Below are 26,295 nucleotides of genomic sequence, written 5' to 3'. Positions count from 1 at the left end.
GCAGCCCCATTATCCCGATGATAACTCAAGTGTCCTTCCTTTCATCTGAGCTCTTAATGCTGTAAAATCGTAGCGCTGATTGTCCAATTTGCAAGAGTGCTCCAGGACCTCAAGGAGAGTAGAGCCGCAATCAGCGAAACAAAACTTACTTTTTGCCAAGAAAAGTTACCGATCCTTCTATCTGATCACACTTAACGAGCAAAAAGCCGAGTAGCTGCTGTGATGGACAAATGAAAGATGGCCGTTCCCCTGCATGGACACAGAAGACAGCTATCGCAAGTGATATCTGTCAGAAAATTGTTTCTGATGTGAGTCGCCTGAATCGGAATGAGATATGGTACGCAATCAAATGAGATCTGAGACAAGAGAAAGATAAAAAACGCACTCTTGATTGACACCATCTTGAAGAGAGAGGTTGTCCAGAGTAATACAATAATATATATTACAAAACACTCTGTGAATACTGAATATAGAAACACCACCGGCTCACAAACAGACCATCGTTGACAATTTCTTCTTTTCAAAAATATCCTTGACACTACATTGTAGAAAGTGAAATCTTAAATTAGATATCATTTCTTAAAATAAATTATTATATTGAATACAAATTTAAAATTATTTAATTTAATTATTTAAATCATTTGAAATAGTTTTAAATTATCTAAATTATTTTATATTATTAAATATATTAAATATTTAATTATTTCTTAAGACCTAAATGTGCTTATTTTGCCGTGCTGTTATATTTATTTTTAAGTTAATTTGCTTATTTTGCTGTGTTAAGTTATTTTTATTTTTAAGTTAATTTGTTTATTTTGCTTTGTTAAGTTATTTTTACTTAAAATAAAATTGTCAGGCAAAATCATTCTGCTTGTTTCGAGATACTTATTGATTATATTATTTGATCTTATATCAATGCGTATTAATTTCAAGTACTATTAAGCTTAAAACAAACACTTTTAACATTTTAAGATGACCGTCCAATCACAAAAGAACCAGAAGTGTTGTTTTTATATGTCGAATTTGCTTATTTTAAAATTTTAATTATTACATATCAGTTGAAAAATACAAATTTCAAGATTGCTGAAGATATGGCCTATTATTATTTTCTTATTTTTCAAAATCTTCTCAAGTAAAACTTCTGTTGGCAGCTAATTTTATTTTAACTATTATTGTCCTCAGTTTAAAATTGTTACTTATTCCCAGTGTAATTTATGCAGTGTAACGAGCCACATGCTGCTTCACCGAGACATTTTAATACCATCGCCCTTGTAAATGTCCACTGCAAAGGCTTTTAAAGTGAAGCGTGGTAACAGAGCTTCCAGCAAGCGCGTGGGAAGTCATTTGTAATGACGAGACGCGATGCGCCCAAACAAATCGTGCGCCCGTCTTAATGAAACAGCTCTGACAGTTTTCTTTCATGTTCTTACGGGGCTTGCAAGGAATCCACACAGCTCGAGCCTGCAGATCTTATTGGTTTTATTGCACGGTGCCAAGAGGCTCTGGAATGTTTGTGTTGGTTTTTATTTTGGGGGTGTCCAGAGGCATCTCTCCTCACGCCTTACCGCCGAAGCGTTTCTTCACGTCCGTCCTCTTTTTGCACCGAGCAATTTGCCCCAACGTGTGATATATTGACTCTTGTGCTTAATCATTCACGAGGGAACGTTCCGAGCAGCTTCGAACGAGGCCGAGAAACAAACTATTTCCACCTCCGATTTATCGTTTCAGGCGGTTATTAAAACGTCACGCAAAAAGCCATTTACCGAGCTGGACGGCAGCGAGTGTTTGTGTTAAAACTTCAAGCCGGGGTTTAAACGGTTAAAATATGAGATGTTTTAAATCAGGCGTGCGATGCCTATTTGCATTAGCGCTCTGTCTTGACGCGGCTTGTGGACGTTTCATCTCGGTGAATACAAAAGGTGAGGCCGCAGATCCCGGCGGGAGCTAATCCACCGCATCCTAAAAACCCCACCAAGGTCATACCTACAATATCCGTCCTCCTCCCAAAACGCTTTCCCCTGATAAGTGCGACATGATGTAGAGCACACGGCGGCGCCTCAATAAATCTCGTATCGACACGCTCTTATCGTGTCCCGCCGCTGCTGATAGTCTTCTTCAAACTGAGGACAGACAGACAGGAGGGGGCGAGGGAGGCGGTGCTGGTTGTCCAAATTGCTGATCCAGATGTTCTATAGACGGATCTTCAGATGTGACACTTGAAGGTTATATCTCTTGGCTGGAACCACCCCCGGCTGTGCTTACCACACCTCCCATTAAACATTCATGAAGCTTTAAAGTTAAACAAAGGACAAAGGTGCCAAACGGCTTCTGTTTAGCCAAAGGAGGTAAAGGTAGGAGCCGTGTGATTGGTCGAGACCATTTAAGTTATCTCGGGCTCTTTGCTGGTCATTTGCAGCTTTCTTTATTCAAACAATTTTAGCTGTGTAATGAAAGTTCCCAAGAGTGAGGCAAATCTGTCAAAATGAAAACACAGACGAGCAGCATGCTGCGTGGCAAATAGCCAAGCGCAAATCCAGTCGACTTATTTTTCGACTAAAAGTAATCTGTCTCCTTTAAAGGTGGCCGGGCGTCATCTGGATTCAATGGCCCGTCTTTGGTCTCATGCATAATGCATGGCGGCGGCAGGAGGACGTTTATGAATGTGAAAGATGTGAAGCGGATTGACGAGGGCCAGTCGTGCCGCTACCCGTCGGCACACTGGCACGTAAACGTCCTCAAGCTTTGGCGGTCAAGCGATACTGAAAGCACGTAAATACACTTGAATATTCTTTATGAAATATGATTCTTGCCACCATTGTTGACCTGGAGACGATTTCAATTGGATCGTAATCTGAGGCTAAATCATGGTCAGGATTTTGAATTCAGGTTAAGTTGGGGCTCAGCGTTGAAACCTCACCCTCACCCGCTATTCCTCCCCCGGTTGGGAGCCGTCGGAAACGGTGTGCGAGGAGGCAGAAGAGGGGCAAGCGCGGAGGCGTCCGGGCCAGGCTGGCGGCCAACCCAGCGCGCCCGGCGGTGCCCTCCATTCTTCTGGCGAATGTTCGATCGCTGGACAACAAAATGGATTACGTTCGCCTGCTGAGGTCTACGAACCGGACGGTGCGGAACTGCTGTGTGCTCGTGTTCACCGAGACCTGGTTGTACGAGGGGGAAAGTCGCGAGGAGGTGGAATATGCGTCTACATCCGAGAAGAATGGTGCCGGGCCGTATCTGGCCCCCGGGCCTTGAGTTTGACACCTGTGATTTAGGGTTTCAAATGAAGCCTTTAATGACTCGAGATCCATCGTGAGCGTCACAACGGAAGACCCTGAATCCATTCTGGGTCGTTCGTGTGAGAGTTGTTGAGCCAGATGTCCAGGTTGCAGCCAGCCGCTTGGATGTAGATAGATTTTTTGGGCTCACCGCGCAGCGCCCGATCACCACTTTTATCTTCTCTCTTTCATCCCTCATCATTTTGCACTCCCTGGCCTCTCGGCATATGACAAGCGGGCTGCTTTGTGCGACCCGGCAGGCGTACTCATCCGGGTTTGGAGATATCCGCATAATTACACGAGTTACTCTTCTCCATCAGCGACCGATCGGCTGTGATTTACCGAGACGCCGTTGCAATTCAATGGCCGCCGCAGCCTTGGGTACGGCGTGCACAACAGCTTATCTGGCACCTCTTTGAGTGCCCGTCAACTGAATGGCGCCTCATTGACATTGTGTCGAATGTCCCGCGCCTAATTAAACACTGAATGACCCTATTTGGACACGCTTAGTGGAATGGCGCTTAACCGAGGCGCCGGATAGATCACGGGAGACCAGCCTTGCTTCTGACCTCTGGAAGATACCCGAAAAGCTCCTCAACCAGAGGACGCGTGTCAACACAAAACACTGATCGTCTTTTGAGTTTGGAAAGAAGTAGATCTGAGCGCACTTCTACGATGACACTAAAGTAATTTTTTTGATGATCTTCATTGTATGACTTCTTTAAGTAACCTGTGAGTGTTTTTTATTTTCCATAGTATTTCATTGATGGATGTAAGACCACAACAACTCATTAAACAAAAAGGCAACCAAAGTACGTGGAAAAATCTAAATACCAAATTAAATCTAAATACCAAATTGATACAATCGTTAAAAAAAGTCACAATGACAAACAAATGAGTGAGCACAAGCTTGGTATGACATGAAATGACAACCAAACGACGGAAACTAAATATACAAGCTAACTGACGAGGCAACGAGCCACACCAGGCAAGATGTGAGCAGCTGGAGCAAGCCGATTGGCCGCAAGTTATTTGGGTTCGCCGCGTGGGCCCGTTACTTTTCCAAATGTATTTTCTGTTCTTTTAACCTTCCCAAAGAGATGAGCTCATCTCCAGACATATGAGTTTTAAATCTGCCAAAGGAAAAAACAGTCTTGTGGGTGTCTCGCAGAGGATGACTTTCTAATTCCTCATCTTTAAAGTCAAAGCTGCATAATGGAAGACATTGAACACCATCATGATATGACTGATGAAGACAAAGCCAAATGAGCATCTGGTGAACAGAGTAAAGCTACAAAGAGTGAAGCTACAAAAATGTCCAAAGAGTTTTGCTTCCCTCTGCTGGCCAATGTCAAACTGGTAACACTGTGAAAAATCCTTGGAACTGTATCAGGGGGGCAAATTAAGGGTGAGGATTACAGTTCCAAGTCTTGCTAAGTGTCCGGTTAAGAATTACGATATTTTTTGCTATTTGTACATGACAAAAAAAACGAATTAATTATTGCGAGAACTTGAGAAAGATGAAATATGCAATATGATAATGATATTATTATATTATATGATATTACCCTAACCCTAACCCTAACCATTATCTGAACCGTTTCTCCTCACGAGGGTTGTTTATTGTTCATTTTGGTGTTTCAAGCCTTGCTTAGGTTTTTCAAATGAGGGTTTCAAACCAGGATTTGGTTTGCAATTAGGGTTTCAAGCCAGGATTTGGTTTGCAATTAGGGTTTCAAGCCAGGGTTAAGCTTTCAAACATGTGTCTTGGCTTCAGTTTGCCAGTGTTCGGTTTTTAGGTTTCAATCCTTACCGCCAAGGCTACAGTTTGAAATGTGTGTTTCTCGCCAGGGAATCCAGAGCGGACCTGTGGTGGTTTTCATCTTCCAGGAGATGGAGCCAGATTGTCAGTGGAGAACTGAGCTGGCATTGAGGATATTTTCTATATTCCAGCATACGTTGCCAGGCCGATGTACGACAAGAGCAAAAATGCTCTCCCCGTCTGAGCTTTTTTTTGTCCATTACACCTTAATTGACAGAAACGGAGAAGCACGCTGGTGTACGTTACCTGGATTTGATTCAATCTGACAAACTAATAGCCAAGCGCAGGCAAAGGGAGTAGCAATATGCATCCAATATGTTTTTGTTGTTGTTGTTGTTGCCCATTTCATCTCAGCGCTTACATTTCCCCACAGGAAACAGTTCAGAAGGGCCGACAATTTGTTTGCTCGTTAAGATGCCAATTCACAATGGCGCTTCTGGAAATTACAAGGAACGAAGCGACGTGCTACACCTTCGCTGCGTTCCCTTTGTGCTTGCCGAGTCATTCGACTAGCCTGAAGGGATTCGGCTGTCTGTGTTCACTGAAATTGCCCGAAAGCCTCGAGCCAGGTGCCAAGAAACATGAAGGCTAGTAAAATAGAAGTTGGTGATCATCCTGGCACGAGGCGATTTCAGGACGCTGACCCGGGCCACGGACAGGTTGCGGTTTGAAGTCACACCCTGCAAGGCCATCTGGACCGTTCAGATTTACTCCCTCGTGCGCCGTTCTGCTTCCCGACGGGGGGCTGCGCTCTCCACCTGTGCTTTCAAGAACATGCATGCGAATATAGCATGTGGTCAAAAGTATCGGGGCACAAAGCCATCCAAAGCCCATCGCCATTATCTGATGAGCAAAAACTCACTCGTGATAGTTTAACAGATAGCTAGCTATGCTTATGTCATTTTGAGTGACTCGAAAATTTCATTTTGGTCGTCTCTTGGAATGCTTGTTGGCACTCAATGTTGTGTGTGTGTGTCAGCTTATTGTCAGTGAGACTCCAGTTATTCCACAGCCGTAGAGCGCCCTCATGCGATCTAAAGTGAAAATAACGTGAAGTGATCAACTATACTAGTAAGTAAGTAATGTGTTAATTGTCAAGTAAAAATCTGTGAATAATTTCACATATTGGTCGCTCCTGAGTATAAGTCGCACCCCCACCCAAACTATGACAAAAAAACGCGACTTATACTCCGAAAAAAAAAAAAATATATATATATATATATATGCGACTTATAATCAGGAGATATTATATATATGTATACAGAGAGAGCGAAAGAGAGAGAGAGAGAGAGAGAGAGAGAGAGAGAGAGAGAGAGAGAGAGAGTGTTGCGCACCTTTATAATTCCCGTGACATCTCTGATCATTTTAGTTAGCCCACCCATGGCATTTCACACAACAGATTAGAAATAATAATAATAAATATATAATAGCTAGAATATAAAAAGTTATATAAATATATATAAATATAAATAAATAATTTAATTATGTGAATCATTTATAGAAAAATAAAAATTTGCTTCTAGTCTTGCTACTTGTTGTTCTTTGGATTCATACTTGGGTTAAAGATGACAAATGTGAGTATCCGAGGCGCAGTAAAGATCATTTCCACATCAACACCGCAGGATGCCGCTAAGCCTCGCAGTCACGGCTTCTGTCCACGGTTCGTCACGGCAACAGTTGCTCAAGCGGAGTCCAAGATGGTCTATCTGCTAACTGTAAGCCTTTTCAAGACAACGCACAGCTAGAAACTAAACAACACACACATCCATGTTTGGCTTCTTCTGCTTGTACGAATAATGGGGAGCCAGCGGGAAATGGCCAAAAGCAAAGTGTGAACACATGGCCGATGGGGCTGGAGTCATGCATGTGCAGGTGTGAAAGCAAACGCCGTCTGCCGACACCCATCTTCCAAAAACCTTGACGCCGCTTGCAGTAGAAAGGTGTCAGGACGCTCTGACGGAACAGATGCCTGTGGACCCAGGAGTCCAAAGATCTGCTGAATTATTGGATCTTCTTCTTCCATGGTTACACTTTGACGTCAGATGAAAGCTTCTGGGGAAATGTCTTGGTCTTTTCAAATACAGGGTACAAGACATGAACAAACACGACAGGTGGGCCGCATAGTGACATTTCGCTTTGCATATTTTAGTACCGTGAAACGAGTACCAAATAACCAAGCCGAAGCTTGTTTCCGGTGAGTCTGCAGGGGGCATAAAAACATTTTGCATTTTCAAGCGCCCGCTCAGCTATAACGCTACAACGATGTAAATGTTTGCTAGGTTGAAGCTGAATCTTTGGAGGCCTCTTGCACGAGTAAATGTAAATGCCTGATGGAAGGTTTTGGATGGTTAAAAAAGACTCTTGATCTGATCAAGCAAAGTTATAGCTAATGCGAGCCAGCGCTGCTGCACCAACATCTCTCAGCTGCTTCGCCATTGGGGGTCATGTGTCATGTTTTATTCCATGTGACATGCAAATGCCTTTCTAACATCAAACGCGACATGTTCTGCTTAATCATGCACTCACATGGTGCGTCCAGATAGAAACCCCGAAGAGAGGCGGCCGCTTTTTCCCCGTCTCTTTTTAAAGCTCATCGTTGGCCGCTGAGGTCCAATTAGTTGGAACATTTGTTGGACCTTATTAATGGCACTTGGATCAATCTTGCTTCCCGCAGTCAATAATTTACTTCTTACGGAAAAGAAACAGCCCCCAGAAACCTAGAAAGCAACTTTTTCTTCATTTTATTATAAAAATAAGTAGAAAAATATAAATATAAAACAATATGACTCGGCATTCAAGCAGCATGAATCCAGTGTTTTCCTACAACTTACACTTTCTGGTTACATGTTACGCCTACAGAATGAAATGACTCCAGTTTGACAAATAAACTGCACCAACCGTTCACACGGACATTGCTCGTCAGACAAATAATAGCAAAGATTATATAGAATGTTTCAAAACACTTTGTACATGTACACTTTTTCCATGGAGTGACTGGGCTTCCAAACACAATCCAGTGCCATTAAACATTGAGAGTATACAATACTGCTATCGCTCTGCTCGGTTACAAAACACATTTCCACGCCATGTTCACAAAAAAGTCCTAAAAGTCAAAAGGCATCATTACTTATTTTTGACCAGAAACAGTAAAACTTGGAGAACTGGACCGGCACAGTCAAGTTTGAGTTCCCAGTGGCAACGGTGTGTGCAACTACGTGCACGTGTGAGAGTCAAACAGACAAATTGCGGACTAGCGCACTAGCTAGCGCATCGGACATGAATAGATAATTAGCTTGATACATAGGTAGGCTGACGGTACACTTGCTAGTTCGCAGGCTAGCGGGACATTGAGCGTGTCCGGCTAGCTTGCAAACTGGAAAAACGGGGTCAGGCTCCCTCTAGGTCTCCCGTCCCGGACTTCTTCCGATGTACATTTCTGCCAGCTTCTTGAACTGCGGTCCCCAGCTGCTGAGGTAATCATAATCCTGGTCCCCCTCGGTGGCGGTGGACTCCAGCGAACTGAGCGATTCCGCTAGCGAGCCGCTGCCTTCGTAAGCGTACGTGGCCAGCGAGTCATAAGGGGGCGCGGTCGGGTCGGAATCGTTCTCTTGAAGCCTCCCGTTGATGAAGTCTCTGACGTTTGTGTTATCTTTTATGGGCGATGTCCTCCGAAAGGAAAACAGCATTTCGGGGATGATGTCTCTGCGTAACTTGTTAGCATCCATCACCTCGGGGTTGCGTAGCGTCCCTATGTCGAAAGCCTGCGTGTCTTCCTCGCCGCCGCCTTCGTCGTTGTAGCTGACCACGTTATCCCGGACGTCATCTTTGGAGATAATCAGAGGCTCTTTCTTCCTTTGCCTCTTCAGGGCGGCAAAGAGAACCACGATCACTGCACAGAAACCACGGGAAAAGAAAGGCTGTTATTATATTGCCTCGAGATACCGCAAGACGGAGGCATTAAAAGTGAAGACAATTTGCAATTCTAGTAATGACACACGAATTTGATGCACAATTTGTCTTTGCGGGCGACATAAAATGATGTGGTGGGCCGTATCTGACCCTTGAGTTTGACACTTGTGCAGTACACCAATGAAGCTCTCTCCATCATGAAAGTAGCCTGCAAGGGATGTATACATGTTCAAATAAAAATAAAGCAGCAAAGAGGTAAGTGCTAGCATGCTAATACGTATCAGGCATTTGCGAGCTCCAATGTACAGAGCGGAAAACACATTTACTGCCATTGATGAATCCTCACCATCGCCCCAGGCATACGTCTTCTATTATCAAAGATGCAGTGAGAAAGCCTTTTCTTTCTTTTCCCCTGAATGGCGCGTCGATTGTATAAGATGCACTTTGCTCGGAGGATACTTTTAATGCTGGCCGGCGGACAACCTCTCAAATCTCCTTTCATTCTTTTGGCAGCATCCACGGAGTCAGCGCTTACCGAGCGAGAGTGGAAAACAATCTCTGAATTTCCAACGAGCACGAGTCCTTCACCTTTTCCGTCCTCACTGCGGGCGGCGTGGTTGTCCACTCGCCCCCCGCCTGAGTGTTAATTACAAGGCGGTGCACATAGGGTCGGACGAGGGGTGCAAGGTGGCTGTTTGAGTGGCGCCTTGTGATCATTTCTGACGGACGTGACAGAGGGGACATAATGAGGAGAATACACACCGTGCTCATGTCCAACTAGTGGAGCCGAGCCGAGGCCGGTGTGATATTATGTTAAGCAAGAAAACTGTTAGATGGCGAGCAGATCGATGTTGTGATGGTTCGCCGATGAGCTCTAGATTGACAAAGTAGCATGTGGCTAAAGGCTGATTGGGGAAAGATTCTTAAGTAAACACACTGCAACCAAATTAGGTCAAACTCCGTATGTTAGGCAAAAAAGTTTTTGATTGTTCCAACTTACTGAGTAGAATGATGACGCAGAGTAATATAGCCACCAAGGCGCCGGTGGTGAGCCCGTCAGAGAAGGGCAGCACCTCAGGATTGCAGGACTGCATGTTGCCACGGCTATCGCAGGCGCAAACGCGCACGATCAACGTGCTGGTGCTGCTCTGGATGGGGTAATCGTTGTCCGAGATTACCACCGGCAGAAAATAGACGCTCATCTCGCGCCGGCTGAAGCCTCCGCGTCGGGTCAGGATATTGGCGGTGTTATCTGCAGGATGAAGAGAACTGAATGATTATCAATCTTTTGATAATCACGTCGTCAAAAGTGGCAGCTGGATAGAATTGTCAAAAGTTTCTAACCGTCTTGGTCACTTATGGTAAAGTTCGGATTGTCCGCCTTTATACTGAAGACAAACTTGTGTCCGACCAGGGGCTCGTCTGTGTCGACAGCACTGATGGTTTGAATCAACTGTTTGAAAAAAAATAAGTATTAGCAAGTCTGGTAAATTAAAATGATTGATAGATGACAGGGAGAAGAATGATCGGCAAATGAGCTCATTAAAGAATTAGCTGCCTCTCGTTTGGCTCGGCTATGAACAACAACAATCGTTGGATGGCGACATGGATGTGTGACTGCGCAGCGCTAACGTGCTAACAGCCGCCCTCTCAATGTCAGCGAGTGGCTAGTTTTGCTGCCAACTCGTTTGGAACTTTGCCCAATGACAGTTGAGATTAGTTCTCTGAACTTTACTTTTTTCCTTTAGACATGCGAGTTGTGCTTTCACTGCAATTTCAAACGAGATGATCAATCATTACTTTCTGTCAACATATAGTTTGATATTAGTTTCCGTACTTACCTGTCCTGCTTTGACATTCTCGCAGACAAACGTGTCGTAGGACATGGCGAACTCCGGGGCGTTGTCGTTTACGTCCAGGACTTTGATGAATACCGGTACACGGGCAACCTGACGTGGGTTGTCTACCACAAGGGTTGAAGATTGTTAGGTTTTTTTTTTAGTCATAACAAAATAAATAACCAACACGTAAAAGCTAAAAGATGTACTCATTTCCAAAGCCATCACGGAGATGTTGTGCCATTTGGACATTTCTCGATCCAAAGCTTTCCGGGTTGTAATAGTGCCATTGGACGAATCGATGTTGAAGAGCATCTCGAGATCCGTGTGACGATCGATGGAGTATCTGCGCCAAGTCAACCAAAAAAACTCATCAGTGTCACCAAACCTTCTAGCAGTGATACATGCAAGATCTTTCGAATTCAAGACTGTCCGGGGACAAACGTTTTGTCATTGTATGCCGCAAGCCTCTGAGCATAATCTACTGCCAATGGTTTTGTGTAATGTTGCCAAACAAGAAACAGCCACAGGGTACCACTTGGCTTTACATTTCTGCTGCTTTTGTAATGTATTGCCATCCGTTCTTTTTCGGTTGTTTACTGACAACTTGCCGACCAGGGTAAATCAGTACCACTAATTAGACTCTTAAGGTACCGCTGTAAAAGACTTGTCCTTTACATGTTAGCTTAGTTTTAGAATAAATTACATACTTGACCATCTTATTATCAGCGTCGGGGTCCCGGGCTGACACCACGCCCACAAAGCTGCCGGCGGCCGTGTCCTCGTGAACCTCGATGATGTAAGGATTGCGGGTGAAAACGGGAGGTTCGTCCACGTCCTCTACCGTCACCTTGACGGTGGCGAAGTCCTTGAACTTCAGACCCTGGATGTACCTGGCATCCAGGTACGTGTTCCTCACCTCAACCTTAAACTCGTAGTCTCGCTTGCTTTCGTAATCGAGCGCCTGCGGATGAGAGGGATCAGCGTCAGGAATCTCGCCGGTAGACTGTAATAGGCACTTTAGCCTTTATCTCCGTAGCGCTCTCGATTGGAAGTTACAAGTCAGGGTGAGGAATGCTGATGGAGGAGATCTTGCGAGAAAATGATGAGTTTCTGACAAAAGACTCACTGACAAAAGACTCCTTTTCTATTATTCATTTCAGAGGCCCAGGATGTAGCTGGTTCCGTACGTCACTTCCCAAAAGCAAATTCCGTCATTTATCCTTTCTCATGTGAATGAACCTTATCGGGCGGCACTCTCTAATCCAAAACGCTACGATTGTGCGTCGGAAGTTACTCACTATGAGACGTGGAAGCTGATAAAACTTCCGTGGGTGAAATGAAAGAGCACGGGCAATACGCTCACTTTCAGGAACTTAAAAAGCGACAAGGTAATATTATAGCGAAAAAGCCTGATAACGATAGCAGATTTTTAAAAGTCAGGCAGTGGTTCAGGATTCATTCGGGAGAAAAATGTGAATTAAGCAGATCTTCTTGTGGGGTTTAAAGCGTCTCAGGCACATTAATCTCCTGTGTGCCGCTCGACGTGTCGTGCCAGACTTTGCTTGCAGAAGGAAAGCGTGCTCTGTGCACATCATAGCGGCTATCAAATGGCATAAAACCACGGTTGTCAAACTCATTTTCATTGCAACGATTTAGCGCAGAAGGGCTGCTATGATTCATGTTTAGTCACCGCGTCATATTATTAGGTACACACAACTGTTCCTGTGTTTACAGTTATGTGTATGTTTGACGACAAATTGATGTGGTGGCACAATCACCCTTTTGACAATGATGATGCCTTCTTGGGTGGCTTTGTCCGTGATAATGTTAAAGTTGTCGTCGCCTTCCACCACGCTGTACTCCATCTCGGCGTTGCGGCCCAAGTCGGGATCGTCGGCTTTGATACGGCCGATGGCACCGCCGATCTCTGTGGATTCCAAGGCGCTGATGCGGAAGGAATCTGAAATGTGACATCACGTGAGTGTATCCTTAACCTTTGACTTTGGCCAACCATGAAAAGACCCTAAACGTTATTTTGTAAAATTTTGAAAAACGTCATTCTTTTGCCAGATGGTTCATCGACACGATCCCCAGAGTTTACGGATTAATCATGTATAAATCAAACAAACTTTTAATCCAAATTGGAGTCGTAAAAAACAAAGATGCTTACGGTTGGCAAAGCGGGGCGGACTGTCATTGACGTCGGAGAGGGTAATGCTGACCGTGGTGGTCCCCGAGAGACCCCCCATCTGTCCGGCCATGTCCTTAGCCTGGATCACCACCTGGTAATTCTCCTTGACCTCCCGGTCCATGCTGGGAAGTGCTGTCTTAATGGTGCCTGAGAAGAAGAAGAAAAAATAAACCACATTCTCTTGCCCGCTTTAAGTCGTCTTTCCCCTAATTAGCTTAGCGTTTTAAGAGACGGATTTGGAGAGTTAGTGCCGTGAAACGTGTCTTTAGCTGTGCTTAAGAATGGCAGAAAGAAATCCTCGCTGGGCGAGATGCCGTTTAATGTTCCGTCACACTTAACGAGACCTTTTCATAGACTCCATACGAGCAGGGGGCTCACTGGCTAATGTAGCTCCACGCACCGTTCTCGGAATCCACGGAAAAGTAAGGCTGTCCCTGCAGAATGCTGTAGACCAGCTTGGCACTGTTGCCGTACGTTTGGTCGTCAGCATCCGTTGCCGTTATGGTGGCTACTGAAGTACCTGGAAAAAAAAAAAAACAGGAGCAGAAAAAAGGTGAGTGTGAAATGGAATCCTTTTTGATAGCCATCGATCGGAGGCCTCGGAATACTCATTTTGTACAGGCAGTCCACTAACCCGTCTTAGTAAGAGTCTATTGAGTTTATTGTTGAAAGACGAAAGACTCGAAATCCCCGTGAATACTTGGTCATGTATATCACAGGTGTCAAAGTCAAGACCCGGGGGCCAGATACGGCCCGCCACAACAATTTAGGTGGCCCGTGAAGACAAATTGTGCATCAAATTCATGTCCGTTCCAGAATTTTAAATTGTTTTCACTTTTAAAAAATAAAGATATTGTTAGCAATTTTTATTACCATAAATGTTTTCAATTTTCTTTTATTTTTGAGTATTTGATTTCTATATTTAAATTTTAAATATTTGAACTGTTTTTATTAGTCTCTGTTTTGAAAACTAGTTATTCATCACTTTGTTGTGTAGCCTATACTATATATCTCATATGAGATGTTCATAAATTTATTTGGGTTGACAATTTTAATGGCCCTTTGAAGCAAACAATGACATTTGAAATGTACTTTTTTAAATTTATTTTAATATATGTGATGTTTGTTTTCTACCCTGTGGGCCAAGAGCCTGTAATAAAGTTTATATAATGATGCGGCCCGCGACAAAAATAAATTTGACACCCCTGATGTATATCGTGTGTGTATGTGTTTGTTTCTTCATGGGTTGAAAGTGAAATACCTAAAACAAAAAAATGGTACCACTAAAGTCAGGCAGACAGACTTTACCTTACCAATATTTTGCCCTCAAATAACCTCGTTAACAGGCCGCTAAATGTCGGCTATGCATAACATTGCGGTTTAATGATAACGCCATTTTATTGGGCTTAAATGTCACGGTCGGAGCAATAATGAAGGCTGTGTATTGCGGACAGAGAAGAAGAAAAAACAAATAGAGAGAGAGAGAGAGAGAGAGTCCTTTTGCAGCTCCATATCCTCCACAAGGCCGCGTGGCTAATACCGTCCTTGGCATTCCGGAGACCTCCGCTGCCACCGCCGCCGTGCAGCGATCGGGTCGCCGAGTCTGGCCGCATACTAATGAAGCCTTGAACATCTGTCCCACTTAGTGCCAGAACTGATGGCTGCCGCCTCTCATGGCCGGCTGACTTGATGAAGCGCGGTGTTCAATCCAAACTGTTTATTAGTCTGCCCGATGACTAACGGCGACCCTGACCCATCTTTAGCCGGCATCATGAATCCCCCCCAAACAAGGCTCTTTGTTATTTGCCGCAGAGATAATTGGCTTTTGATTGACCCCCCCGATTGCTCAATTGTATTCATAATTGGGAATGTTTTTTTTCATCTGCGGTTAGATTATGCTTTATAGGCGTGCCACTTTACATTCAGGCCATTTGGTTTATTTATACTCGCAATGAAAAGCAAAGTGCGAGCAAGCAAAGGCTTAATTGGAAAAAAATGACAATCAGAACATAAAACGTGTGGGACGGCAGTTAAAACAATGGAAAATGACAAGGCTTGTTGGGAATACTTAATGAGGCGGACCAAACACAAATAACGTGAATATAACATCACATGACGGATGCTTTGTCTTCTGTTTATCGTCGCAATTTAATGGATCAACACAAACGAATGAACTGCCTCTCAAAGATTGATTTGTTTTTCTGAAACTTTGAAGCACAATAAATATTTTTCAGCAGTAGAAGCTCCTCGCAAATCTCCACTCACCAACATCCGACATCTCCGGGACGCTGGCGAAATAGATGTTCCGCTCAAATTTCGGCGCGTTGTCGTTGATGTCGTGGATCTTGATGTTAAACTCGGTGTCGGGCTCCATTTCTTGGTTGGTGATGCGATCCAGTACTTTGGCGTGGAGCGTGTACATGGACTTCTCCTCGCGGTCCAGTTTCTTGGTGGCGTGGATATCGCCTGACTTTTCGTCGATCACAAACAACGTTCCGGCGCCGTCTCCCGTCAGGACGTACTTGACGGTGCCGTCGTCTTTGTCCATGTTGGAGTGGAGCTGGAAATCAAACACAGAGAAGATTTTTGGATGTTGACATAAGTATAGATCGAATCCTTGGCCTGTTTTTTTGTGTCAATGGTCAGGCTGGAGAAAACAAGTTGCACTCAAAAGCGTTTTGAAGTATATTTGGCACTCACTCGACCATTCAAGCTGTTCCTCTTTTTGTATTGGACGACCCAGTCGATGCGGCGCCAATTTGAGGGCGACGGCGGCGGCACTTTACGCACGCATTAGGTCCCGTAAAATCCCACAGAAGAGCTTTTTGTGCTCCGCTTCTCCTTTCTTCTTTTTTGAGTAGAAAGCATCTCACATTTGGCATATTAGCCTCATCTCGCTCAAGGACATGGAAGAATTCTTCACCGTGTTTGTTTATGACCAAAGTCAGGCTGTGGGACATTTGAAGAACCTTTTCTGCATCGATCACCGGGAAATAAAAGATTCTCTCCATTTTATGTGATGCAGCAAGTTACCAACACTCTTGTACAGTATTGTGAACCTTTACTCGCAAGGTTCTGGACTTCAATCTCTTCCGAAGGTATTAACAATTGATGTAGATCTTGTTTTAACAGCATCTACTCTTGCTCTCATGACAGAAGCCCTCAGAGCTTTCCATTTTTCTTCCCCACAAAACAGACGAGACACGCTAAAATGTCCCTTGACATATTTCACCAATCACGCCATTGGATTTATCTTCGGAATTGCGTGGTTGAGGAACAACTCGAGGCAGAAAGGGTGGAGCGCTGACTAAAATGAGTCACCTCCGACCTATCCGTCACCTTGTACAAGTGGCTGACCGATACTTGATTCATTAGCGGCTATTTTTAGAGAGCTCGCCTAGCGCGTTTAATGACACGTCGTACGTTGCCTTGCGAATTGTTAATATTAATGCGGCAACGCTGCAAGGAAGCTAATTATTTGTTTGACTGATGTAAATAGCTCCTATTGGGTTCGTGAATGTATTTGTAAAAAAAAAAAAAAAAAGATTCTGAGACTTCCCGATAAAAAATGAGTTTTAAAATATCGTGGCTGCCAGCGGGAACCTCCCCTAGTCTTATTTTCGAGCGCGGAAGGACGTGGAATTTACGAGGCCTTGGAGATGCGAAAGTAGGGCCTGTGAGTGACAGTTTTATGCCGGTGAGCTGTTTGCAGGAATTTGTTTGCATCTAAATGGGCTTCCACGAGCGCGCTTGCCATGAACCGCCCGCGCCTCGTTACGACCTGCAGGGTGCCGCGCAACAATCAACTCCCGGGACAACATTTTTAGCGTTATTGTTGACAAAAAGCTGGTAGCAGTTTCCATCAGCTGTCATGGCCTGATTTCCATAATGGGAAGCTATGCCGCCAACCTAATGGTTGCTCTAAATTTACCAGAATGGATTTTGGTAGGCAAACAAAAAACAAGATACGCCTGAAAAGACGGGAATTTTGGTCATTTCCAGATGATTTTTAAAGAATTTTTCCCAATTGATACCAAATATGAAGACAGCTAGATGATAGTAAATTGCAAAAAAAAAAATCTTGTCCTTGCCTGCATCACTGCAAAGTTTGATGACGCAATCATGAGTCTCTAATAAAGGACACTTAAAATTAATTTCACTTTTGCACGACTATAAGTTCAAACAAGGAGGGTGACGAGACCTCTCGGAATAATTATGTTAATACTCCATTAGCTAGGTTCAGTTGCACATCTCAAACGGGTAGCAGGAGGCAAGAAATCTTGGAGTGCACCAAACACATTGCATCCTCTTACAAGTGCTTACACGAAACGTCTTCACGGGGCTTGGGCGAAATCAAATGACGACGGCGCTACATTTGGTGGCTTTGCTTAAAACAGACAAAAAAAAAAACGCCTTTTCATGGCCCTACAACACAAGCACAGAGGAGAGCCTTGATGAGTGAAATTGCCTCGCACAAACACTGAGCAATTGTCTGCAAAGCAAGGAAATCATTGGCAATTCTTGTCAGTCCTCCGCTCCGTGTCGCTCGCTGCTGCAGCGAGGAGATAGCGACACAGAATGGAGACGGAATAATTACTCTCCCGCTCGCCTGCTCGCTCTCGCTTTAACGTTAAAACAGAGCGCCCGGTACTCGTGCCTTTTTTTGCAGGTTCGACGTGGACCCCGCCGTAGCTTTAGGCTGCTTTCTTTATATTATATTTCTTTCAAGTGGCGAGCGAGGCCGCCGCCGCCGCCGCCGCATCCCAAGGCTGGCAAAAAATATGAACACAGCTAAAATGAAATAGTAATAATTCTTATGAAGGCAAGGGTTTTATGAGGCAGGGCACAATGGAAGGTGCCAGCGCCTTAATGGGATTTTGCTGGCCCCGCTGGCGTCAAGTTTGCAGATGTATTGCTCAGCATTGCAAGCCTTTAGAAGTGGGCTGCTGCAGCTGCGCACGCTCAACCGCGGCACTTATTAGCCGCCTCGTGAAAGTCACTTCAAATGGGATTGGATGGCCTCACACCAGCCAATAGTGGGGAGTAACAAATGCTTCATATTCATCGTTGCTCAAATCCAAGGTTGTGAGATGATTCTGTGTGGAGATGTGACAGAAGATGGTCAGGTTTGATTTTATTTTTCATTTTATTCGGCACCAGCACCTCGTCCCACGCTCCACCACACATTTTCTTTTCCCTTTTATTCGTTTAGACTTCCACCAGCACTGCCTTCACCTTTTTACCAATTTGCAATCCAAGGATCCTCAGAACGCAACCACTAAAACCAAATAAATCAGGTTCATCGGATACAAAAAACATGAGCGAGGTTTGGGTACGTTTGACTTGACGAAGCATCGCCGATATTGAATTGATTAAGGTTAAAATGCAAGCCAAGGGCTGTGAATTCATTTCTCAATTGTAGACCTTGGGCCATAAAAAAGTTGGAGAAGCAGATAAAAGTGAGGAAAGAGTGGAAAATACAGAAAACTGAAGCTCACTTAAAGTGGAGTAAAATAAAATCATTTTTTACATTAAGTTTTCAAAAATAGTTGAGACTCTGTCTTATTATATAGTCTAAAAAATACGGTACTGTTGATTTCACTTCATCTTGAATTTATTAGACATGGAACTAGAATTTCTTTCCCCCATATCTTAGATTGTTTTTATCCCGTTTGCAAAATAAGTTGCTTTGATGCCTTTTCTTTGCTTAGCATTTGATTGCCACAATCAAGAAATCAACCTTTCAAGCGAGCGTGTGTGCGGGGGCTTTGATTGAACATGAAACAAACAAGGCCTCCCATCGCCCACGCCGAGAAATGATCTTTACCAGTCGGACCGTCAAGACGTCACCATTAAGTGCTTTCTCCGTCCGTCCGTCCCTTTTTCGCAAAGAGATGAAATTAGTCCTACGTATAGCGCCCGGCCTTCCTCAGCAATTCATTACAGCCTCATGTTTTTTCTGACAGCGGAATAATGAAGGATATTGGACAGCAGAAATGAAGCCCGTGCTGTCATGCGGCGGCGGGGAACATCAAGGCGAGGTGCGTGGCAGCCGAAGCATCAACTGATAACCCGCTTCACACTTGGCATTTACGTTGCCGCCGCATCACATAACACAACAAGGCGCATTTCATCCGCCCGCCTGATTGATATGCTTTCTTCTTCCTCCTCCCCGCCAATCCATTTGTGCGTGTGCTTCCAGTGCGATAGCTGCAGCAAAGAAGTTGTCAGAGCCCCCCCGCGGCTCACCCCGGCACACTTGTTTACCGCCGAGGATGAGGTGTGTGATGAAAGGCAGCCTCCTCCGAGAAAATTGGCTGTCGACAGTCACCGCATTTGCCTCGCCGGAGTTGATAAGTGTAGCGTTCCTTTCCTCATCACACCTGTCTTTATTGCGCCAGCCCCGACCCGGCTGACGGCAGCTCCCGCTCTGATCTGGCAGGAGCGCACATGTCCCACAGCTCATCATATTTTTTGAAGAGGTGGGGGGGGATGCGGAGATGCAGTTTAGCAAGAGGTTCGTCTTCCTCGTATATCCAAGTTGCCGGGTGGAATCAATCTCGGGATCCTTAAGAAGGCCGCAATCGGCCAGAGACCTCGCCGTGTTGGATGCTCTGGCGTGCTCGCTAACAAAGTCTGAAAATCGAATACGAGTTGCCCTCCGCTAAGTCTCCTCCGGCCAGAGAAGCTTCATGGGCAAGTCTTATTTTCAACAAATCGATAGGTCACGAGTGATTGATTAGCTGCTCCGTTGTTGCGCTTTCTCTTAACTGTCTCATGTCAAATAAAAGTCTTTAAATACCTCTGGAGTTCGACACGTTCAACATTCTGCTCAGCAGCTGACAATCACTAACGTACATATTTGGAAATTGGAAAAGGTTTGTTCTACAATCTGCAATTAGAAATACCGTAATACCCTGATGTCATCAGACTTTTACTTCCAACCAGCCCCAACCTGGTAACAAATGTTTTCAGAGATTTGTGTCAGGCCAAATCTCTTTGGACACCTTACCTTGCCGACGTACTGCTTATCATTTCCGGTGTATTCCTCCATCAGAAAGAATTGATTCCACATCCATCCCCGCTTGGAGCGCTGCAGAATCCTACCGTCGCTCTCTTGCATTCCAAACACATTTCCAATATTCCCAGGTGCGAGAGGCAAGGCGATGGCGGGCCATAGGAAGCACAGCATCGGGACCAGCTGGCTGAGGAGCATGGTATCCGATTCGGCGGCCGAGGGACGCTTCTGAAATGACGACGTGGCAATTACGGAGAAGAGCTTGGGACTCGATGAAGACTGCAAGGTAGTGTGAGCACAACGAACATTGTATTCCTCACGGTGATCCCAAAAATCAGGCGCCTGAGGGGAAAAGCAAAATGTTTTGATTACAAATGTGTGTAGAAGAAAATAGGCGATAGGGCCCTGCTGTTTATAATGAACATGATGTATGACAAGGTTACCGACTACTTCACGCTCGAATAGCGTACACTTCCTCTAAGGTGACGGTGTCAAACTCATTTTTGTTGCGGGCTATATCATAATCATAGTTTCCCTCGGAGGGCCATTATGATGTCTGCTATATACAGTAAAGGCAACAAAACAAACGGATGAAAAACTAGTTTGGAAATCAGAGACTAGTAAAAACTAAACAGAACGAATGAGAATAAAAATTGCAAGCAATATCTTTTTTTTTTTTTAAAGTGAGGACGATTTGTAATTTTAGTAATGACACAAAGTCGATGCAAAATTTGCGGGCCACATAAAATGATATGGCGGGCCGTATCTCGCCCCCGGGCCTCGAGTTTGACACAGGCTGTTGAGGTATTGACTTCGTAAAATAAACCTGAAAGAGTCTGCCTGGGTGTAACCCGCCTCCCAAATTCACCTAGGAAAGATTCTGAGCAGGATCCCTTAAAAAAAGATGGCTGAATTTATTATTGTAATGAGAATTTGCCGTGGTAGAACAGCAATGTATTTTAACAAGAACTAATACGTTCACAACAATTTTGAGTGTAGATACCTTCAGTTAATGAGCTGTTGTTGTTGTTGAATTGCAAATATCATTAAGCGTGACTGAAAAAGTCATTTCCACGGAACATAATGTCTTATTAATGCAGCAATTTCCCGTCATGTGTAAATTCATCACCGAGGTTAATTACGTGTTGCTGTAGCTGGCAGAATACGACGACACAGTCCAAAAACGCCGTCAATACCTCGCTCGTACCGTCAGACACATTCATCAGGCGGGATGCTTGTATTTACTTAGCAAAATAAAACACGCTCATCTAATGCGTCCCAAGACGCAAAGCGGGCCCGCCAGCACTCGAGCGACGGGCCTAATTCATCCATCTGTGAGTTTAGTTTGCTTCGTGGCCTCAAACTATCCCAGCCGCAACTCCTCTGTCAGCAACTCTGAGATTAATCGTGTCGCTCACTGGTGGAATTTGAGAGCTAATTTGGTCTCGCGTTCATTACTTTCAGTCAATCCCTTCGATTCCTTTTTCGCTCCTTTGACGCCACGATGCGGTCCAAGACAAATCACCCCTGTCGGACTTATGAAAAGTATTTCCTAATATTGGCACTCTTCTTCCTCTCTGAATCCCCAGCAGGACTTGGACCTGATAGGTAATTTAGCCATATTTGAATAATTGATGGTCTTTTAGGAAGGTAATTGTAATAAATCTCTCTTTCTTAAAGAGCCCATTAAGTATGTCCCTCCCCCCCATCTCCAGGCTGGAGTACTCGAGGGGAGCTCACTAGTCTGTGACTTAAGCTCTTCGGGGACGACTCAAAGGTCAATGGACCACTTGGAACTGATTTGAATACCAAGAACATATTTTTAGGACCGCAGAATCTCCATTTAATCGATGAAGAGACACAGTATATCGCGGGACTGAGGTGACCATTTTATCTGGGTCACTTCAAAGATGGGTCAACTGGTAGAAAGGGTTTGTGAAACTGTGTGAAGGACTCGAATCATTTGCCGGGGTTGAATTTTGGGAAGAATATAGAAGTAGCTTACATATATGTTTACACGGATTAAAATTCTTCGGGTTGCGGCTGGATGATTCTGCCTCCATTTCCGATTTTATTCTCACCATGATGTGGACACAAGCCTTCTCCAGATCAGAAAAACGCGGCTGATAAATTAATCTGGGCTGACGCTTGTTATTGCATTTTCTAATTAACATTCCCGCCCGTCCTTGGACTTTAATAGCGTTCTGGATATGAATCCTTGATGGGGATGCGCCTACCACGCGTCGGGATTCTTACAAACACTATTAAAGGATGAGCGAGCGTGCATGCGTGCGGAAGCCTTGCCAGATCCTATAGACTCAAGCTGTATTAACTTATTCAGCCTATTAAAATCAGCAGCAGTATTAAAAAGTTGTTTATGACTAGATTAAGTCAAAGGGAGAAAAAGAAAAAAGTTGGGATGTGACGGGACCAAATGAGAGCCAGTGCACTTTTTTAAAGTGGCGTCCCGCGCTTGTTATCCTTAATCTTGTGCTAAGACGCATCCTGGCAGGCGCTCGGCTCCGCTCCATTTGTGTAATCTGCAGAATTATACATTCTTGTTTTGCTGAATAAGAAGCTCTTTGATCAGACGTAAACTAGCTGCTCATCACGAACGGGGGAGAGCGAGAAAGACTCCGGGCCGAGCATTTGTATGCTTCCCGTAATTGAACACGCTCCGTTGCAGGCGCTACGCCAAACTTTAAGACACTAAGCACTTTTCAAAATGTCACTCACAACTACTGGGTGAGCAAGGAATTATTATTCCACACGATACGCTGCATCTAAATTTTGCTGTTACCGTAGTTTTCGGACTATAAAGCGCAGTCTGAATCAACAGGTCTATTTTTGGACGTTTCCATATATGAATGAATGAATCTTTATTTTGAACATGATTTAAAGAATAAAAAAAATAAAAAACAAACAACAAACAATATATATCACTGTTAGAAAAGGAGTAGGAAGAAGCTTAAGCTAGTAAACTTCTTCCTACTTCCTATATAAATCGCAACAGGCTATAAGGCGCATTACGGTAAAGCAGCACAGGAAATGAGTCAAACTTTATTCTATTCATACATAAGGCGCACCTGATTATAAGACACACTGTCAATTTGTGGGAAAATAAAAGTATTTTAAATGCTAATGCGTAGTTTTAATTACCACCGTCAGACATATTTTGATTATAATGGTTGTACAAAAATTAATTCCAGTCTGTTGCATCATTAGATTGGACAACTGTCCCCCAAAAAATTATTTAATCCAAAAATCCAAGCACATATAGGTAAAGACTGTTTTTACACTGTTAGTGTATATTAATTTGTGTTTGATGATTATTATGTGAAGAGCTTTGTGACTGCTGTTGTAAAATCCGCTAAATCGATAATGTTAGCTTGGATTGTATCCCAACAGCACAATTTTTATATCATCCTAAACAATTCCCGTGTACATGAAATATGATCCATTAATAACACCGTTAACTCCTTTGGAGATGTTTAATAAACGATTAACAATCCAGCATCACTCGCTATTATAGTAGAGAACCGCCTCATTAAGCAGTAATTAGCCCTAAAAACAGCACCGTGTTCTTCATCATTACCAGGAAGGCTTTGAGTTAAATATTCCGAATTATGGACTGATGCGTTGTATCGGAGAAAGCGGCTTTAGCATGTTACTTGGAGAAAGACACCTTTGAAAGCCTGCCAGCGCACTGTTTAATTGATTATGCCATGAAAGTTAAGTGCGCGTTTTATGCTTTATGAATGCTAATAAATTGTCCAGAGTGTTAGCCGGTGAGCGGACATTTTGAACACCACATGATGGAAAAAAAACGAAAAAAAAGGAATCATTCTAGATGCCGTGTGTTCATTATGATACATGAAAGTTGTAATTAATTGAGTGAGGAACGAACGTGCATCTTGTGAGGTGTTTCAAGCTAGCGGCAGGATGGAGCAGACCTCCACCAAGGCCCCAAAAATCTTTCATTTGGAAATTTAGAAAAATTAAAAAAGAAAAAGTCAGAGCAGGAAAAGAAGTCAGTATTCAGACGGTTTATTTATTCGTGCCAAAAAAAAAAAATATTGACGTCTTCTTACATCAGAACTGAAAGGTACCTATTATTTAAGACTACAAAAGCGAGAGAAAATAAAAACTTATTCTTCACACTGGCCAACTGTCGTCCTTAAAAATAACACAACTGCGTAACACAAATGGTGGAAGACAATGAAGTGGACCTTTACACATTTGATTATGTCACAAAAACCAACGCTGGCTTTTGCACGTCGTCTACCGTGCGTATGCACATTACGAGAACAAATGTCACGTCTGTGTCTCACATTGGTTCACTTGGAAAATGGAACATGGCAGCACAGCATGGCCAATCAAGTCACATACAATCAAGCCGCCTTAAGCAGTCACGTACATTACCAACGTTTCATTCTTGTCTCTCTAGCCTAAAATATAAGATAGCAACGTGCCATGTATTTCATAAGGACATTAATAAATGCATAAAATGTTAATTGCTTAATGGGCAGCTCGCCTTCTTCACCAAAATGAGTCCTTTTATAAGACTGCATTAATTAATGTACAGTACATTTTTGGTAATTAGTGCAGTTGGTGCACATAAAAGCTGAAGACCACCTAAGTAGAAATCCAGAAGCATCACAAGGCAGCACGCAGCTCTTCTTCTCCACTTGGTGGAGCCCTCGACCTTCCTGATTCTTCCTCGGACTGCGAGGCAGGAAAGCTGCTTGGCCGACCTCCGCCTCCGTTGGAGCTCACTGAGCCGTGCTCGTGTTTCCAAAGCGATATTGTGACACCGAGCACGCTTCCTTGTTGACACACACCAAAAAAAAAAAAAAAAAAATCCACTCATTTGGGAGGACAAAAAAAGAACTGGAGCACACTTGTTTCCCTTGGAACGATGCGTCAAATCATTTTCCCTCCCTAGTTTCATGGAAGATGAGTGAGTGGGAGATCTTTACAGCGCTGTTAAGGAGCTTATCACACCTCACGCGAGTCACTTTGACCATTGCGAAGCAAAGAGTGAGGATCTTGTGTCGCGAAACAACCTCACAAACTGAGCCATGATGCGAGTCCTGCATGCAAAGTTAGTCAGAGAGAACCTCATCCATTCATCTGGAGTCTATCCCAGCTGACTTCAGGCGAAAGGCAGACTGGACAACAACCCGGACTGATCGCCTGCCAGTCTCGGGGCACATATCGAAACAGACGAGCTTTCAGTTACCCGGAGCTCAAGTCAGTTGAGTGACACCATCGGTGACTCCGGTCAGAGACCGTTTTTTTAATCCTATTCTGAGTCGCAAGAAGCTCGAGCCTACCCCAGATGAAAGGCAGACTGCGCCCCGGAATGGTCGCCAGTACCCGGGCACAAAACAATCAAAGCATCACTAAGTGGGAACAGAGCCCGCGCTCCCTGCAGCAAAGTCAGGCGAGCGTACCACCACATCATCAGTGAGTCCAAGACTACGAGTTCAAAAATTCAATATGACTTCATATTTCTGATAGCCGAGCTCTTTTGAAGTTGTTGCGACAATGCAAGGGAGAATTATTCCAACTCCCCCCATCCCACCCCCCTCAACAAGTATAGGTCTTACTTGCAAAGCCTGCAGGATGAGGCGATGCTTCTCCTGCTCCTCAGCGGTGCTTAGCAGCCGAGCACCCGACTCCCGCCGGCAGCGACGACATTCCAAGACTGACAACGGCTCAGCTGCTGGGAGCGTGTGTGCGAGTGTTTGTGTGTATGTATGTGTGCACCGAGAAATAGAGAGGGGGAGAGAGAGTGAGTTCCTTGTACGCTGTCCCTCCCTCCCTCACTATGGCCTCTCCCCCTTTTCCCTCCCCTGTACTTTCTTCTCTTTTCCCCCCACCTTCTGTCTTTCTGTACAGCAGCGCATCACTTTTGGATCTGGATGTCACGGAGGCTGAAGCCGAGGCAACTCTGCTTCTGATTGGCTGCCATTCACAAGTTGGTGATAAAGAAAAGGAGGGGAGAAGGGGAGGGAAATAAAGAAAGCACAGGGAAAGGAAGAAGTGGAGCATGGTGCCCTACATGCCGGGGAGAAATGACGGACGGATTCTTTGGCACTTCTGCATCAGAAGGAGCTGTGTCCGTTTTTGCCACGCCTGGAGCATCTTCTATCACATCCTGTGAAACTGTTACCTCGGTCTCTGATGGCTTGCAAGCATCACTTGGAACCTCTACCAAAAACCTTTGTTTGTCTCTA

General features: G+C 44.3%; 1 protein-coding gene across 1 annotated transcript; it reads right to left on the bottom strand.

The window, feature by feature from the left end:
- Positions 1–7,818: 7,818 nt before the first annotated feature.
- On the bottom strand, positions 7,819–25,867 carry cdh10a (cadherin 10, type 2a (T2-cadherin)). Its single transcript, XM_049749548.2, has 12 exons — positions 25,666–25,867; positions 20,048–20,395; positions 15,301–15,595; positions 13,436–13,555; positions 13,015–13,182; positions 12,623–12,804; positions 11,552–11,805; positions 11,051–11,187; positions 10,845–10,966; positions 10,348–10,456; positions 10,004–10,255; positions 7,819–8,983 (listed from the first exon to the last, which is right to left on the bottom strand). Exons 2-12 carry the CDS (start codon positions 20,249–20,251, stop codon positions 8,493–8,495), a joined length of 2,334 nt encoding a protein of 777 aa, XP_049605505.1. The 5' UTR covers positions 20,252–20,395; positions 25,666–25,867; the 3' UTR covers positions 7,819–8,492.
- Positions 25,868–26,295: the final 428 nt, after the last annotated feature.

The sequence above is a fragment of the Syngnathus scovelli genome, chromosome 18 (assembly GCF_024217435.2).
Source record: "Syngnathus scovelli strain Florida chromosome 18, RoL_Ssco_1.2, whole genome shotgun sequence".
NCBI lineage: Eukaryota > Metazoa > Chordata > Actinopteri > Syngnathiformes > Syngnathidae > Syngnathus > Syngnathus scovelli.
Note: the sequence above shows the minus strand (reverse complement) of the source record. Positions and strands in the feature narration are given on the sequence as shown.

What these genes read in the sequence shown, in the direction of transcription:
- cdh10a (XM_049749548.2), bottom strand. Translation starts at nt 20,251, where the DNA reads ATGCTCCTCAGCCAGCTGGTCCCGATGCTGTGCTTCCTATGGCCCGCC. An exon ending in TCCGCCCCGCTTTGCCAACC is followed by an intron (nt 12,805 to 13,014) that starts GTAAGCATCTTT and finishes GTCACATTTCAG; the next exon opens with ATTCCTTCCGCATCAGCGCC. An exon ending in TACCATAAGTGACCAAGACG is followed by an intron (nt 10,256 to 10,347) that starts GTTAGAAACTTT and finishes TTCATCCTGCAG; the next exon opens with ATAACACCGCCAATATCCTG.